Genomic DNA, 19,387 nt, shown 5'->3' on the forward strand with positions numbered 1-19,387 from the left:
ATATCGTCTGCTCTGCATTTTTTATTCTTTATGAAAAATTAACATAAAACATTAGCCAAGTCAAATCCTAAACTTTAATCCCATCCCAAGGAAATTAGTACTTCTTAAGTGTTAATCTCCGTTCCTTTTTCGGCGAAGTCAACAACGACGCATATTCTTAATATTGAAGTTAACTCTCATTTCACATTTATGTTTTTGATGGGATCAAAATCACGAGGAGATAAATAACAACTTTGCCCCCTTGTAAAATAAATAACCAATAATTTCTATCATCACCTATCGTAACATTTTCTAAGGTACTAATTGCTGTACTTTACATTCTGTTTTCATTACTTTGATCCTTATATTTAACTAAAGCATAAATAGGGTGGATGCTAACGAGCTAGCTCAAACTATTTCAAAGAATTCCTTTGCAAACTTCAAGCCTTGGAAAATATAGCTAGTGGAAATATTTAATTGCATTATTTCCAAAGTAGAGCGGCCAAAGCCTTTACACCGATCACCGTTCGCGGCTACGCTGGAAGTCTGGCTTATAATTTTGTCCTAGTTTTCGAAGAAGTTCCTGTTGTGACCATCAAAGAGAATCCTGAAATTTATTTGTGTTTATTTTTGGCACGTATTTAACCGGTCAACTAATTAATCGAATTTGGATAGTTATAATAGAAATGGGTACTAAAATTAATAGTTTGGCAACTAAACCGGAGCCTTAAAATATTATATCAATATGAGTTGTATTTTAATGCCATTACAGCTTTTGTTTATTTTTAGGCAGGTACCAAATATTTATTTGGCAACTGAATTAATATATTGGAGACTATTTATGAAGGATATTTTAAAAAGAAAATGGCTATCTATTAATTTACAATCGAAGTTGTTTTAAAATATTTTGTTTGGTCACTACACGGTCAACCTAACACGCTCCTCCTCGCTTCGCTCGTCGTCGCACCTATCTTTTGACTCTGGCAGAACACAGTATTGAAATTAGTAATTAAAAATTTAAAGACCTAATGGTATAATGGCCATTAGGTGTTTCATGATTAGGAATGTGGTGTTTTGTGAATTAGGAAATTCGTCATATGTTATTATGCATATGTTTAAATTTAAATTATTTAAAAATGGAGTATTTAAAGCTTATGTATATACGTATCTTAGGTATTCTATTTTGTTTATGTACAAAATATATACAAAACAATTTTAAGATCGCTTTACAATATTAGTTGCCAACTTATTATTTTAGACGCCGACCTATCAATTCAAGTTCCCTATAATATTTTTGGGTGGCTTGATTTTGCTGGCAGTTTTTTAATAATATGATGCTTAAATTTGAGGCTAATATAAATTTATTGGTGCTAAAATATTAATACACAGCCAAATTATATTATTATATGCCCAGTGAAAGTTCCTGTTTAATATTTTAGTTGCCCGGTTAATAATAAGCCTTTATTTTTTAGCCTTTAAGAGTGTCCCTACTGCTGGAAATATGCCTCCCCTCTTCCTATTTGGGAAATTTTAATATTTTTTTCAGAATTATAGATATTTTCTTTATGTTTACTATAATTACATAATATGATATCTTCATTTAGTACCCACAATACAAGAAAAAGTAGCACTTATTTGATAAGAAATCTGCAACAGATTAGTTACGTAAAAGTTAATTTAACTTTACTCAGTGGTACGAGCCGGGGTTTGAAGCCGCGACCTCCGGATTGAAAGTCGCACGCTCTTACCGCTATCGCTAGGCTACCAGCGCTTGGCTACAAACTCAAAAACTTGATGAAGCTAAATTAATGAAAGCTACAGTTTTAATAAAACAGCTTTTAAACCAACAATAACTAGATTCTCTTAAAATCTTCTTTTTTTGTAAACTGGTCTTGTCAGAATTTATGTACCTATGTTAGTGTAGATCAAATCTTGGAAACTAAATATGACCCGCTTCCCGATTTCCGATTGAAGTGAAATTTTTGAAACATAACATTATACAATTGCATTATTATGATATTATATGGTCATGGGAACTCTCTGATAAAACAACGCAAACTAATAATGTTTGGGGTTCTTAAACTTGTCTCGATGAGTATTAGTTGCTCTCGGAGAGAAAAGTACAGTCAGCGATAAAAGCTTGTACTAAAAATGTTTTTTTTTTGCTAACACTTAATAATCCTAGGATCCTTGATTTTTGATTGCTTCATGTCAAGTATAAGCCACAGGAGATCGATTAGGAAAGATATTAAATAAGAGCGTTTCAGATTAATTATAATCAGTATATTTTACACTCCCAATCAAATCTAATTAAACGTACTTAATTACAGATGGTCGTAAAACTATGATTTTAAGTATACGCGAATTAAATCACTTCTTATTGACGCGTATACTCTGCATCACAACCAAATTGATAATAACATTACAAATGTTACTCAGAATATCAACATGTTTATGTTTATTACAATTATTAACAGCAGAAAAAACTAGACTACACATGGACGGTTTCATAGTAGGAGGGAATTATTCCATCATAGAAGATTTCCCACACGTGGCCTTTCTTCATATAAAATGTAAAAAAGTTGGTGCTACTTATTGTGGCGCTTCTATAATAAATCAAGCGATACTTCTAACCGCTGCACACTGTCTCCATACATGTACAAATAAACAAAATTTTTCCATAAAGGCTTATACAGGAAGCGTTAAAAAGTATAAAGGAGACAAATACGAAGTTGTTGGTTTTCAAGTTCATGAACAGTACATCCACAAGAACTTCTCCAACGATATAGCTATGTTGGTACTTAAAGAGAACCTGAAGTTTGGTAAAGGTGTGCAGAAGATTAGCTTGATGAGAAATGTGCCGCAGTACAAAATAGCTGAGATTGCGGGTTGGGGATGGATAGACGTAAGTATTATACTTAGTATTAATTTTAATGGTTTGCGACAAATAAATGATTATGATTATGATGGACCCGGGTATGTCCTTAAACTACGTCCAAGGCCACCGGTGGACGGGCAGCAGCGTCCCTCAAATTCGGTGTACTCGACTGCGATCGCCAACCCGCCTGCCAAGCGTCGCGATTATGGCATTCACCCCCCCCCTGGGGGAGGCCTATGTTCAGCTCTGTGGACGTCTTATGGCTGAGATGATGATGATGATTATGATAATGATTAATAATGTGTTTCTAGAACTCCGGGATCTTAAAAGTTTTCTTCTTCTTTCTTCTTCTTCTTTATTTGCCATGCCCTAACGGACGTCGGCGACCACCTTTGCCATCTCTCTCCTGCTCTTAGCCATTCTTGCCAGCGTGGCTGCGTTATCCATGTTCGTCCATTTTTTTATGTTGTCAAGCCAGTTGACCCTCCTTCTTCCCCTTCCCCTCTTGCCATCAATTTTTCCCTCCAATATTAACTGTAGTATATTATATTTGTCATTTCTGTATATGTGTCCCAAATAAGATATTTTCCTTCTCTTTACTGTGATCAAAACCTCTAACTTTTTGTTCATTCTTTTAAGTACTTCCACATTCGTAACTCTATCAGTCCAGGAGATTTTTAACATACGCCTTTATAGCCACATTTCGAATGCTTCTATTTTCTTTTCCATAGCTTTATTAAGAGTCCACGTTTCGCAGCCATAGAAAAGTACTGATAGTACATAGCACTTCACAAGTCTCCAACGAAGCTTTAGGTTGATATCCTTGTTGGAGTAAATAGACTGCATTTTTATAAAGGCATTTCGCGCAATCTCTATCCTGACACGTATTTCCTGCTCCATATCCCAGTTCTCGTTCAGCCAGCAGCCCAGATACCTGTACTTTTGTACCTTTTCTAATGGTGTATTATTTAATCTTAAAATGTGTGGAGTTGTATTAGATTTGCTTACTACCATAAATTTAGTTTTGCTAATGTTAATTTTCAACTTGTAATAATTTATTTTGGAGTCTAAACGATTTAATAGATGTTGTAGTTCTTCAGGACTATTAGCTAGCAGGACGGTATCGTCTGCATATCTTAAATTATTAATATACTTCCCATTACATTTAATGCCCACATCAATCCCCTCAAAGGCTTCTGAGAAGATACGTTCTGAAAATAAGTTGAAAAGGCTTGGGGATAAAATACATCCTTGGCGGACTCCTTTTAGTATTTCTAAGTCTTCGGTGGCTATATTTCCGACTTTGATGTGGGCAGTTTGATTCCAGTACAAATTTTTAATAATTCTAGCGTCTTTGCTGTCAATATCTGTTTGATAAATAAAATCCATTAGTTGCTGGTGATTTACGGTGTCGAATGCCTTTTCGAAATCGATAAAGCACAAAAACACGTCTTTTTGATGTTCCAAACAATTTTGTATCAGTACCTGGATTGCTAGCAGAGCCTCTCTTGTTCCTAGACCGTTTCTAAAGCCAAATTGAGTTTCGCTGATGCAGCTATCTATCTTACTAAATGTTCTGTAGTGTAATACTTTAAGGAAAACTTTTAATACGTGGCTCATTACACTAATTAATCTATATTCACTGCACATTTTAGCGTTAGGTTTCTTGGGGATTGGCAAGAGGACTTAAGCCAATCGTCTGGAAGGTCTCCCGTATCATATATTTTATTAAACAAAGTTACCAAAATGTTAGTTCCAAATTCATCCAATAATTGAAGTAATTCTCCATGCAAATTATCTGGTCCTACAGCTTTTCCGCTTTTGAGCATTTTGATGGCTCTTTTTACTTCTTGCTCTACAATTGGGGGACCCTCATATTCGTCAGGGTTATTCCCAGGCTCTAATCTTGTGTCATTGAAAAGTATCTTAATATAATTTACCCATTCTGCTCTTTGCTCATCAATATCCGTTAATAACTTATTTTCGGAATTTGTCAATTTACCGGTAAGATGTTTGCGTCCAGTGTTAGTGAAATCTTTTACTTTTTTATGCAAGTTAAAGCTATCGTGTTTAAGTTCTAGCTCCTCTATCTCCACGCATTTCGATTCTAGCCACTTATCCCTTTCACATCTGATTAATGATCTAATTTTATTATCTATGATTCTGTATTTTACTTTATCTGTTTCCTTGTACCGTCTTCTTTCATCCATTAAGTTTAATATTTCTTGTGTTATCCACGGGCATTTAGTTTCTTTTTTCCGGTAACCCAGGATATCTTTGCTGACTGTAATTGTAGTATCCTTAAACTTATCCCAGATTTCTTTCGTGTTCATGTCTTCTACATTTAAAATTTTCTTAAGTTCATTGTTATAGTCATCCATCACTTTGGTTCTAGTTTTTCTATCTTTAAGTTGATCAATAGCTATCTTTCTAAAAGGGTTATCCTTGTCTTTTTTTGGTATTTTAAGCTTTAAGTTCAGTTTTACCACTAAGGGATTGTGGTCAGAGCCAACATCTGCACCTGGGAAGGTCTTAGCGTTCAGTATAGAATTTCGGAATCTTGTTGGAATAAGTACGTAATCGATTTGGTTACGAACAATATTTTCTGAATTGTGCTTAGGCGAGGTCCAGGTGTATAAACGTCTAGGTGGATGATGAAACCAAGTATTCGTCACAACAAGATCTTTCTCTATGCAAAATTGCACTAACCTGTCCCCCGTCCAATTTCTTTCTCCTAGTCCGTAATTACCTACATGTTTTCCAACCGAGCCTTTACCTATCTTCGCATTCATGTCTCCCAGCACTATGGTTACTTGTTGAGATTTAAGTGAGCTAAGAACCGTCTCCAATTCTTCATAAAAAATTTCAAGGAGATCTGGGTTTATCTTCGCTTTTTCTGTTGTTGGGGCATACACCTGCACAATATTGACATCAAATGGGTGTCCACTCAATTGTAGAAGAATAATCTGGCGTTATCCCGGCATTTTGCCACGGCTCATGGGAGCCTGGGGTCCGCTTGACAACTAATCCCATGATTTGACGTAGGCACAAGTTTTTACGAAAGCGACTGCCATCTGACCTTCCAACCCAGAGGGGAAACTAGGCCTTATTGGGATTAGTCCGGTTTCCTCACGATGTTTTACTTTACCGAAAAGCGACTGGTAAATATCAAATGATATTTCGTACATAAGTTCCGAAAAACTCATTGGTACGAGCCGGGGTTTGAACCCGCGACCTCCGGATTGAAAGTCGCGCGCGCTTACCGCTAGGCCACCAGCGCTTCTGCGCCAGTAACACACCAGTAAATTAAATAAATAAAGGCTTTTAAAATTTATGTTTAAAATAAAGAAGGGTTTTAAAATTCATTTTATACTTCAGGACCAGAACACAAAGACAGATCTTCTCAAGTTTACAAGCCAAGTGATTATGAGTAATGAGGAGTGTTTAAAGAAACTGCCAGGAATACCCCCCGGGACCATCTGCGGATACAATCCGGATGGGAGTCATCCTCAACGGTAAGCTCCAATACATAATGTAAAAATTTAACCATCATTTTGACAAAACATGTCTAAGAACAGTCGCTAAAATTCTCGCTCATTGAATAAAATGCAACCAACCAATTCGGCTAAACCGTTTGAGAGCTACTATGCCACAGATAGACAGACAGACAGACAAACATTGATCTATAGTTCGTTTTTTTTAGCATTAGAAAGAACTCCACAGAAGCAAGCGTGCACTTTTTATCATGCTCTTTAATTGTTAATAATTATTGAATTATCTAATGTAGCATGGTCAATACATACCATTTACTTCAAATTATTACCGCTAAAAGTGCCGGATTTGGAACCACAAGCTTACTTCTGCGAAGTTCTTTCTAATGCTAAAAAAACGAACTATAACAAATAACACCCTACTTTTTGCGTCGGGGGTTAAAAACCCGACTGTTGAAATGGCGTTCTAAAAAATATGGAGCAAGAAAAAGATATCCCAATCTAGGTACCATCTTTTCAATAGAATTTTATAACGGTTACTGAATTTTATATATAGTTACGACCAAAATAACTCTGTAATGACAAAGTGTGTTAAGTCCAATTTCTATAAAATTATGACGTTTATTATGACGCTGCCTCACTTTGTTCTTTTCAAGTCGGTGAAAAATTAGCTTGGACTCTTTTATATTGTTACCTACCTCTATTTTGCAGAGGAGACTCCGGCAGCGCGCTTGTGATACAGAAACATATACAGATCGGTCTCGCCTCCTTCTTTAAAAGGAACTATTCCAACAAAACTCTTATTTACACCAACGTCACGTATTTCTATGACTGGATAGATAAAACTGCAAAAAATATGTTCTGTCAATTTGATAAAAACAGTAAGAGAGGTTTGCCTGATAACTGCAACTGTAACTGTAATTGTAACTGTAACAACACTATTAATGAAAATAAGAAGGCAAAGAAGATGAAATATGGATAACAATGATATACACTCGCCGAATTATATTAAATACGTCATGTAAATAAAACCTAAACCAGTAGTGTAGTTTTTTTTAATTTCGTCTGCTCTGTGAAAAATTAACATAAAACATAAGTCAAGTCTAATCCTGAACTTTAATTACATCCCAAGGAAACTAGAACTTACATATAGATCTCAGTTACTTTTTCGGCGAAGTCAATAACGACGCATATTCTTAATATTGAACTTGACTCTCATTTCACATTTGTTTTTGATGGGATCAATATCACGAGGAGATAAATAACAACTTTGCCCCTTGTAAAATAAATATCCAAGAATTGCTTTTACCACCTATCGCTACATTTTCATACAAATTGCATTCCTTGACATTCTATGTCTTCATTACTTTGATCCTTATATTTAACTAAAGCATAAATAGGGTGGACGCTAACGAGCTAGCTCAAACTATTTCAAAGAATTCCTTTACAAACTTCAAGCCTTGGAAAATATAGCTAGTGGAAATATTTAATTGCATTATTTCCAAAGTAGAGCGGCCAAAGCCTTTACACCGATCACCGTTCGCGGCTACGCTGGAAGTCTAGGTTAATAATTTGTCCTAGTTTTCGAAAAAGTTCCTGCTGATGCGACCACTAAGGAGGATCCTGGTAAGGGCATTTATTTGTGTTTTGTTTTAATTTTTAGCCTTTAAGTGTGTCCCACTGCTGGAATAATGCTTCCCTCCATTTGGTCCTATCCGATATGTTTGTTAATCACAAATATTTGTTCCTAAATTATCGATGTTTTCTTTTTTTTACTATAATAATACATTTAATATCGTCATTTAGTAGCCATAACGCAAGTCTTATTGAGCTTACTTTTGGACTATTTTTTTGCTTTGTGGAAGATTTTATTTATTTATTTATTTTATTTTATTTTATTTTATTTTGCCCTATAATATTTCTATTAATTGAGCTTTTAATTTTATGTCACCATTTCTAGAAAATTTCCAAGAAAATAGGCTGTGACGGACAGATAGAAGCACGACTGATCCTATAAGGGTTCCGTTTTGTCCTTTTGAGGTACGGAACCCTAAAAACGGATATACATTAGCGGGCGAAGTGTGTTCAAAATTACCTTGACACGCTCTTATTCTCTTAACAACAAAGTCGCGTCAAGATCATTTTGAACACCTGGGCCGCTTAGCAACTTCTGCTGCTGACTGTACACATAAAATGATGCAGGAATATACATTAAAAGTGAAATAAGCTATTAAATAATTGAGAGATTTCGGCCCACATAACAATTTGCAAAAATCCGCACCTACAATGCCTTTAAAAACCATTATCATTTTGAACGGAACCACTCCACGTACTTCACAATAGCATGCGCGGGTTGCGGCCCAGTTCTAGCGGTTATGTATGTACCACCTACCATCAACCACACAGTGCACTGTTAATTGACAGTTTATAAACCTTATTACAAAAGGCATAAGGTCCACCGATAGACAGTTAAAAGTGTTGCTCTTTGTATGTGGCTGTAAGAATTATATAAATTAATTAATCTATTGACAGAAGACTGATCGACTTCACTGGTGACCAAGGAGTTGGCAGCTTGCTCGCGCAACATATTAGACCCCACACTAGCGTCCGGGAGACCTTTTTATAGGCCTCTGGGCGACTAGAGGACAAAATTTATTTTTAGATTGGAGTCCCGCAGTGGCGTAATTTCTCCTTCGCCTTTGATCTTATGTCCAATTTTGTGATATCATGTAAGATACAACAGTGAGAAAACCTGCATAGTAACATCTGCGAAGAGATTCAAGAGAGTACCCCCCTAATCTTCATTAGGCTTCAGCATTGGTAATTATAGACTAAACACTGTAACATTTTTATCTGTAAAAAGAAAACTTCGTGGAAAAAAGAGTTAGACCAAGATAAGTCTGCAGTTATTTTGATAGCCCACGCAGTGCAAGTGTTATTTATTATTATTTATATTCATTTCATAGAAGTTTGACGTTTGAAATAACACTTGCACTGTGTGTGCTATGTAAATCGCTGCAGACTATTCTTGGTCTAACTCTAGTATAGAATTTGATGATGAAATAACATTGTGTAAATAGCTTAGATTCACGCAAATTAGAGAAACAATACGAAGTGGAAACAATGTATTCGTTTATCGCACCGCCGTCACTGCCACCACACCCTAAATTAATAGCAAAGAGCAATTCAATAATGCTCGAATGATTTTTAATATTCGAACAATTCTCGGCGCCCATGTATTGTCCATTCAACAGCACCCATTTTTGGACAACACTCTACAAACGAAAAGCAATCTACGTTACATACAAATAAAACTGAACTTCCTTCAACGTGGTTTATGGAAAATGTATTATGGGGATATTTTGACCGTTTATTTGCCCGTTTGGTGTAATTACGGGGTTTTTGTAGACCAATATTTAACGTACCTATGACGGAGTATTGAGAGAGGATAGTAAATTTTTAATAACTCACTTTTATGTGATTTGTTATGATATTGTTTTAAGTTATGTTGTTTACGGTTGGTTGAAAAAATCTTGTCGAACAGATTGTGTTGATATTTTGTGTACTTATGTTTTTGTAAGAATGCCTTCGTTAACCCAATGAGGCTTATCTTTTGATCTTGATCTATAGTTCGTTTTTTTTAGCATTAGAAATAAGGTAAACAGTCTTGATGTGTCTTTTAATTGAAAAACACATTTTAAAAATAAGTTACGGCAAATATGTAACAATTATGAATCTAATACGATCATTTATATTCTTCTGCTTTCATAAATGATAATTACTGATTTTTAATAAGCGTTTTTCAATTAAAAGACATGCCAAAATCGCTTACCTTCTTCCAAGTTCTTTATAATGCTAAAAAAACCGAACTATAATATTTCTTTGAAAGAACTTGACAATGCTCTGGAACTAAAATATTTTTCAGGCAATTTTTCGGGTAATATTTTAAATAAATCCTAAGAAAATTGCAAGGGAATTTCACCTTTGTTTACAAGATTATCCCGTTTTATATAAATATAGAATAGTAATTTGTAGGTAATTGGATATGTAGTGGGAATGAGTAAATAGATAAGTACTTATCAGAAATAAACAAACTGCGATATTGCACACTGTATTAAATCGAATACATCCAAAATTAAGAACAGGAAACAACTACTGCGATTTTTTTACGGTAAGCTGTTTTAAAAGTTTAAGGAAAATACTCATAGAAGAATAAATCTCTAGTCATTTAAAACTAACTTTATAAATAATAATGTAGGTACAGTTAGCAGCAGAAGTTTCTAAGCGGGCGAGGTGACCAAAATTACCTTGACACGCTTTTATTCTCTTAACAATAAAGTCGCGTCAAGATCATTTTGAACACCTGGCCCGCTTAGCAACTCCTGCTGCTTTCAATTATGCGATTTTTTTCCCAAGAAACATTACCAATTCTTCCGAATCTACAGAAGAATGGTTCCTGATCGTTGAAAATTAACTAAAATGAAATATATACCTACTTATATATATTTCCCCGAAAATCAATATTTCTTTTCAAGATTTATTTCGCAGAAGAATGGTTCCCGATCGTAGTCCGTGATGTCATCGAACAGGCCAGTGCGTTGTATGGAACCCCAGTGCTGGACGCCGTTATAGTTGTTGGGCTGGCCCTTACCCCACTTGGCGAACCCAGCCTCGGAGATCGGTTGCCCTGGTAAGTAATAAAATAATAAAAGTATATAATACGGTCGGGGAGACCTTGTAGGTACTATCAGTTGAGAAGGAGACTTGCTCAGCTGGACTCGGCTGGAAAGAGCTAGAAGTAGCCGCTCAAGATCGCGGCAAATGGAGAATTTTTCTGCGAGCTCATTAGGGACATAATGAGGGATAACAGGAGGAATAAATTCACAATCTTACCATAAATAGTCAGCCAATCGCCATCTATATTATCACCCCATTTCCAGAAACCAACAATGGCAACGTCGTCATGTTTTGCCCCTGTAACAGTTTTTGCGGGATTCTTCGCGAAAATTTCCTTTAGCACTTCAGCCTCCACATCACTGTTGACGATGGCAAGATGACCTCCCTCAGCATGGCACACTTTGGCGGCTTCGTTCCACATTTTAGCGTTGGAGTGGAACTTGTAACAGCTGGATGTTCGGGGTTCATAGTGGTAACCTGTAACAGTTATCAGAGCTATGTAGTAATTTTTTGAATCTCAGAAAGCACTTGTTGAAAATCTTTAGACTATTGCATGGAAGTTGTACTTCACGTTGAAATTCAATTCAATTGGTCTATTTGATCATTGGTAAAACTAGCACCATTAACCCTTTAAAGGGCACAATACGAGAAGGAAAATAAAAGCGATTCAAAATAAATGTCAGGTTAATGTTACACTTGGTGCCCCGCTTCAGCATCAAGCATCTGTTCTCATTTTCGTTATGTCCTTAGTCCAGTCAATATAAATACATATCCTGCAATTCACGTCTTACCAACAGCACTAGTGTGACAGTCTTGGTAGTTAGCCATAGAGGAGTTCTCTTTACGGCAAAAGTAAGGGTGCTTGGTGTTGCAGCTCACGTCAGATGCTTCCCCTGATCCGTTCAGCACCACGCACCTCTCATTCTCGTCTGGGTCGTTCGGATCGTCCTGAGCGGAAGGTTCGCCCTGGGCCCAGTCTAGATGGATGTCATGTAGAGGAACCCCTGAAAATTAAAGGTAATTACTGTAATAATCTTATTTGGAAACCAGCATGCCTCAGATATTGATTCAATTATAACAAACATTTGATAATCGTTTCTTCCTGTTGATTACTTTGACAATTCTGTTTGCTAGAAAGAGACAAAAGTAAACACAGGTTTATACAAGATTGATAAATGATTAAGGGGTAAGTTTATAACAAAGGTTTCATTACCGTTTAAATGGAGTTCTGATCTATAGATTAAGAACAAAAATAGTATTTTTCACCACACCAGCTCGGAAAGGCTTACTTTGCACTTCAAAAACTGATAGCAAAGTTGCATTTTATTCACATGTGAGGCAAAGTAATCAAATGCAAATTTTGAGTTGTTTTCTTATGTTTGCTGGTAGAATTGACTTTTAAATGATGATTTTGGATGATAAATATTAAAAAACATTCATTTGGATTTGATTTGGTTTGATTTTGTTTGATATTTTACATTTAATATTTGCTTCGGGTTGGTGTGGTGAAAAATTTTGTGTTTCACTCGGGGGCAAATTTTGTTTAACCTTCGTGCTTTAAAACCCTCGCAACGCTCAAGATTCCATTCTCGAACCACTCGCTATGCTCGTGGTTCAATTTTGGAATCTTTCGCTTGCTCGGGTATCAATATTAGCACGAGCGGTTAAACAACAACTTTGCCCCCTTGTAAAACAAATAACTATTAATTGATCAATCTTGGTGCTTGTATCCCGACAAACACATAATAAATAAATCAGTTTCGAATGCTACTATTCCATTGTAAAAATTAAAATGTGCAAAAAGTTCAATAAGACCTCATGAAGATGATGATGATGATATAAGCCTATACGGTGTCCCACTACTGGGTAAAAGCCTCATGAAGAGTCAAAGCAAAATTGCTTAATGCCCGGCAGTGTTGAAAAAAGTAACTGGATTTCCCCGTATTTTAACTACTCACCATCCAGCGAAATGTAGTCACCCTCAGAGACGAGGGCATTGATGCCGGTGAACACACTGCGCGAGTTGACCTTGTATTCCGTCATGATGGCCAGCATGGCTTTCGCCAGGGCATGGGAAGAAGGAGAGGCTAAAACTCCGCCTGAAACAAAAGATAAAATTGGAACTTTGTAAAAACTGTGTGGTGACCCTTAGAGCTCAAGTACGCTGCACACTGGCCGGTTTATTAAATGTTTAAATTTAGGTATATCCTGATAAGCCATGACCATGGATACTTGCGCTACAGACAGTTAACATAGGATATAGGTATGTATTTTTGTGATCAGGACAGAGTGTATTGGCATCGTGTTTGGATGTCAATAAAAATGCTGGTACCTTAGTGCGCATATGATGTAATATGTCTAAAGAGGAGACCTGATTGGTTCTGAAAGAAGAGACCTGACTCAATTTCGGATGACTTGTAGGTTGGAACGTTTGTGCATAACTACGTCCAAATTGTCAATGTCTTCACAGATTCTAAAGCTGGATACTCATTAGCGAGCCGTAACCGTAACCGTTGCATGTACTGTAACCAAAAAAACATAGTGTGTACGTGGTTCGCAGGTTTGCGCAAACATGTATTAGTAATTTTCCATTTTGGTTGAATCTAATTTTAATGACTCCATCGACCAGTGATCTTCGTCATTTCTCTCCAAAACTTGTCAAATTGTGCTTGCTAGCAGGATCTTACCTTCGAGCTGGCATCGACGAAACTCGTTCTTCCATCCACTACTGGCCCAGTAGACAACATGCCAATCGCTATCGCTCCGTAGCGAACGAAACGCAACTGTCACTGTCACATTAATATAGAAGAGTGAATTCACAAAGCGATTCGATGGCGAAGCGCAAATGATCGTCACCTGGGCTAGTGACTGACCTTCCTGACCTTCGTCATTTGACAGATTATGGAATAAAAAACTTGTCAAATTGTTCTTAGCTTCCATAGTCTAGTAAAACATGGTCTTCTCTTCCCAGAGTGACACAAGTCTACGTCACAATAACATGGCCGCTATATATAGCGCTATCGCATATTATCATATAGCGCTGTCGCATTATGACGTTGTGTCAGAGAGGGAAGTCGGGAAGGGAGTACCAGGCGGAGTGTATTATTATACCATGGTACCTACCTTCAAGCTGGCATCGGCGGAACGCGTTCTTCCATTTAGCGGGCACGATGTGCAGGCGCAGCCACGCGTCCGCCTCAGGCACATACTCGTAGCTGTGATCCAGCACGCCATCTACATACTGGTGGCCTGGAATAACCAACCAAATATATTTACCAAGACCTTTGACCAAGAGGGCGATTCGAACTAAAATTCATGGTCTTCTTTTTATTTCTAACACTATGTTATTTAGCAAAAAATAAACCATAAGATTAAGCCTTTCGATAGGTGGGATAAACTTGATAAAGCTACAGGGTATTTTTTTTCGGGTTCGATTCCCGGTTTAACCATGTAGGTAATTATTTAAAAATCTATGAATGCAGTTTAATCGATATTAAACTTTCGTGAGATATATTTTAAATTGTTTATACGACAACGGTTTCACTCACTTGACTGTTTCGCTAGTCGCTTTCGCATTAGTCGCTATTGGCGACATGTTTCGGGCCCGTCGGGGGTCCTTCCTCAGGCTCGAGTGCTCGCGGCGACTGCAACTCGTGCACTGGTTGCAGCTGTGCCTGACGGGCCCGAAACATGTCGCCAATAGCGACTAAAAATTCAAGTGAGTGAAACCGTTGTCGTGTAAACAATGCAGTTTAAATTGTTTTTTAAATTAATAGTACATTACTACAGAGGCCGGGACAAAAGGGGTTGCCGGCCGAAGACATATAGACGGCCGAGCGAAGCGAGGCGGGATAGGTCTGAGCGCGGGCAACCCCATTTCCCGCCGAGGTATGTATAGTGCTTTTCTCAAACATGCAATGAAATAAATAAAATAAAAAATCCACGAAACCCAAGTTTTATTTATAGAAAAAACTAAAAGTAAACTACACCCAAAATATAACCAACACGTACCTATATCATTATCACGCGTATGTTTTACACGAGTCGTGTATTTTTACTACCCGTATATTTTCATGTATCTTTGATTTTTTCGCCTTGTATCCGTCTGACTGTCGTTTTCGTCACAAAGGTTTACATAGTCTTTCATGTTGATATCATGTTTCACATACATCGTTGCTTTATGCATGGAGTAAATAAGTATAATTTCCACAGTGTTGACGAATTTGTAGTTACATTCATTTAAAATATGCCACAAAACTGTTTCTAATAAACTGTAAGCCATTTTTCTTAGTTTCTCAAAGAATAAAATTGCCATAAGCAACCATATACATACTTCGTCTTTGACTTAGCGGCAGAGGCAGCAAGTTATTTAAAATCAATTCTGCTTACGCTGCCAATTCCAACTGATTCCAACACATACGATTACAATTAATATTAATTTCATTATTTCGTCGGAACTCATATTAAAGTCAAAAAATCAACAAGGCACCATAAATCCAATAAAGCAGAATGAATATTTTTCAACTTTACCTCCATAACAATTTAAAAAAATCATTACGCGTGTTTGAGTAGACCTTTTTACCGCTAACGTTTAGATGAAATATTTTAAAGATTTTTATTTGTGTAGTTAAATTTATAATTTAAAATTATAGAATGTATTATTTATTAAGTTCATGTTGATTTTATACAAATAAAACTGCAAATTATAGCAAACATTGTTTTTTGTTTTTTTTTATAGGCGTAGTGGCAGTGTCATTACGAACCATAAAGCAATAACTGCCTCTAGTTTTTTTTAATGGATGAATGCCACGATGCTGTGTCACAAATATCTGTGAAATGAAAATTAAAAAAGAGGACTTTGCCGGCCTAGGCCTGCAAGATGTGTATGAAATTCCATTAACGACCTTTTGTCCTAGCCGCACCTGAAACGTCATACTTCGCAGCCTATTATAAGGAACATAACATCAATATTTCATTGCATGTTTGAGAAAAATAATGTCTTCTTTCAGTAAAATGTTCCATCATATTCAAGGTACTTTCCCTCCATGTGGCATAGCCGTGGGACGCCCTGTATAACCGTGTCTGCCAACACCAACAGTAACATTGGCCCCTATTTCACCACGGTGACAGGTGTGACAATGTTAAATAATAATCTCCACTACTAGGCATTTAAATTCTACTAATAGAATTGAAATTGAGTGGTCAATACCACGAGATTCCAAATTTCGATAGCTCGTATTTCAAAAATAAACATTTGGCCGTTTTCCACCGATTTTCGAGTGACGAAATCGAGCGATCGAAATTCAAAAATCGGCCCCCTGGTTGAAAAACTGTCACTGTTGACACCTGAGGGCCTACCGTGAACACCAAGGTTCGTAAATTGCGGACCGTATCTTTCTCTTTTACTCTAACTAAGACATCATTAGAGTGACGGATAAAGATGATCGCAATGGCAAAAGCTGGTTTGATACCGCCGCTCTTGACCGAGCAAAGTGGCGTGCTCTTGTGTTGCAGGCCAAAACTTATTTTGCGCTAGCCAAGTACGTAGGTAAGTAAAACCAGCGATATATATAACTCCGTATAAGATAAATAGTCTAAGAAACAAACGTGCCTCGGAAATCAAGAAAAAGTCATTCTCGAATAGATGGCGCACACACCTTTGGCCTATTCTCGGCTAGATGGCGTTGACGACACCGTTTGATATTTAACAATTTTAACACATATCAGTGAAAGAACATGGGTCAGTATGGAACAATAAAAATTCAAAATCATTTATCCGTAAACATATTATTTTGATTAATTTATACATTTTAATCGTGTGTCGATAGATGGCAGTAAATGTACCGTGACTACAAAATTTACTTTGGCAATAGCCCTCTATACTATCTATTCTCTTTGGTAAAACTAAATATATTTTATCCTCGTAAGTCCCCGCGTACTTGTACAAGTAGGTACAAATTAAATTCGAGTTTTGAACTCTTATAGAAATAAAAGAAAGTTCCAAATTCAAAAGCGCAAAAATTTACTTGGGTCTTACGAGGTTGAATTGCAAAAAATAGATTTAACATAAACTTTAAATATAGTGTATCAATAAAAACTTACCCACAAATAAAACACAGCACAATAATACTAATCGAGACATATTAACGTTCAGATACACTCTTAACGAGTGAACCTTAAAAACGGTTATCATTCCTTTTATATAGCAATTGTTTTATCGGTCAGTAGTTGTTTGAAGTGTTTTTATGTTCGTCAAAGTCGCACAAGATTATGTAGGTACCAGTGGCGGCGCGTCCATAAAAGCCGTTTCCCACCGGCTTGCCTGTTTTTGGACGTTTGAGCAAAGTTGTAAAAGAAATATGTAAGCCAAATTAGCCCCGGCTTGCCTAATACGTTTACGGATTAGATTATTATGTTTAAACTAGAAATTAAGCTTCTACTAAGAAGTAGAGTTCTTAACCAAATCAATATAAGAGTTTTATGACAAAAATCAGCAAACAAGCAAACTGTACCCTAGTGTAGGCTTGGTATACTCTTTAGGTACCTACACTTAATTAAAGTGCTGAAGGTGCCTTTACTTGTAGGCTTCAGTTCCGCACACACCTCTTAAATGTCCCGGACACTATAATTAGTACACAGGAAAAACATTTTATTCAGGGCCACCCCAGACTATTTAGCGTCTCCCGAGCGTAGCGTAGCCCACTCCATAGCGCTGACTAGACGCCGACGCTCAAAAGACGTTAGTTTGGTGTAGGTCTTACAGCGAAATTTGAGTACCTAACCTTGAGAGAATGCATAGTCTAATAAAACATGGTCTTCTCTTGCCAGAGTGACACAAGTCACAATAACATGGCCGCTATATATATTATATAGCGCTATCGCATATTATCATATAGCGCTGTCGTATGATGATGTAGGCTTGTGTCAGTCACGTGACCACGAAAAGACGCGAAGAGAGTACCAGGCGGAGTATATTATTATACCATGAGAGAACGGAACTTCAATGCTGAATGCTATAGTATTTGTTACCTATAAGTATGTACTCGTATTAACAATTTTACATGTGATTCACTTGATCTTTAACCTTGGTTGCTAAATTAGGTATGTTTTGCTGTTATGATACGAATGTTGCTAAATTATGTTTTGCTTTAATGATACGACTGTTGCAATAAAAGTATGATTACCTATAGCAGGTCAAGCGTCAATAATAACTATTCTGCTAAATTGGTTATTTAATAAATTATAATTTTATGTGTTGAAGAGATTCTACAGGAACCTAAGTATCATAGGGGCCATACTTTCAACACAGTTACTTTGCCAACCTTGGCATAAACCCTGTATCGTCTTTAAAATACGTAGGGTTAAGGCGTTACAGAACATAAAACGCAGCGAATGCATTTATAATTTATAACCACGTTATTATTTATAATTATTGAGTTTTTATTGATAAACTTGGATTAAAAATAAACTCTTAGCTGAAAATAATAATATTATTATTGTATCGATTGATATTTTGTACGAAAATCACTAATTCAACAGGAATGGATGGAAAAGAATCATACATATTTACCTAAGTTTCTATCTATTGTTGTCATATAGGTACACAATTTGCGGGAACGCAATAGTTAATTGTATCTCAGAATCAGAATCAATCAAGTATTTTATTCTGTATCTGAAACAAAAGTAACGAGAAGGCAGCAGAAAACCTAGAATAATAAAAATCACAGCTCTCAGTCAAGTTAACAGGCACACATCGTATGAGGGCACAAAAATGTCTCTGAAAAGGATGACTGGTGATTACTCCACCGACAAGAGCTTCTCTTTAATTCTTATAAATAACGATTAAGAGGATGGGGCCCGTTTACCTGTGCCGTCTACATCATATCATTGAGCGTTTTTTTATCAAGTGGCGACGCTGTATAAATTATATCTATGTATCAGTGCTCCATAAATCTCGCGCAGCCTTGTATAATGGCTAAGGCCTGTGTTTCCTTGTATTGTGCGGGTAAGGGGAACATTAATGTATGAGGGGTTAAGTGTTCGCACTTTTCTTTAGCCGTATGCCGTATCCAATTGAAGCAGGTGCAGTCACTTATTTAGTGGCTCCTCTACACGATTGGCCAGCGCCGGCCACTCCAAGGGACACAGCCATGCGGTAGAATGAGATAGCAATATCACTTGCTCCCTCTAACGCATAAATGCGTCCCTTGGAGTGGCCGGCGCTGGCCCATCGTGTAGAGGAGCCATAATACTTACTCATAGACTGTATAAGATTCTTAGCCTGAAACACATAGTTTTCTTACACAAGTAAAGTTACTTTAACTTTGTACTTATGTATTGATTCATAGAATTAACTTAAATA

At 36.7% G+C, this 19,387-nt stretch overlaps 2 protein-coding genes across 2 annotated transcripts; one reads left to right on the top strand and one right to left on the bottom strand.

The window, feature by feature from the left end:
- Positions 1-2,371: 2,371 nt before the first annotated feature.
- On the top strand, positions 2,372-7,330 carry LOC134663976 (collagenase-like). Its single transcript, XM_063520532.1, has 3 exons — positions 2,372-2,884; positions 6,236-6,372; positions 7,060-7,330. Exons 1-3 carry the CDS (start codon positions 2,408-2,410, stop codon positions 7,328-7,330), a joined length of 885 nt encoding a protein of 294 aa, XP_063376602.1. The 5' UTR covers positions 2,372-2,407.
- A 3,535-nt stretch (positions 7,331-10,865) lies between these two features.
- LOC134663979 (C-type lectin domain family 4 member E-like) lies at positions 10,866-14,601 on the bottom strand. The gene is made up of 6 exons (XM_063520536.1): positions 14,574-14,601; positions 14,149-14,274; positions 12,984-13,124; positions 11,817-12,029; positions 11,242-11,502; positions 10,866-11,035 (listed from the first exon to the last, which is right to left on the bottom strand). The coding sequence occupies exons 1-6, from the start codon at positions 14,599-14,601 to the stop codon at positions 10,866-10,868; spliced, it is 939 nt and encodes a 312-aa protein (XP_063376606.1).
- Between the last annotated feature and the right edge of the window lie 4,786 nt (positions 14,602-19,387).

Source organism: Cydia fagiglandana, chromosome 4, assembly GCF_963556715.1.
Source record: "Cydia fagiglandana chromosome 4, ilCydFagi1.1, whole genome shotgun sequence".
NCBI lineage: Eukaryota > Metazoa > Arthropoda > Insecta > Lepidoptera > Tortricidae > Cydia > Cydia fagiglandana.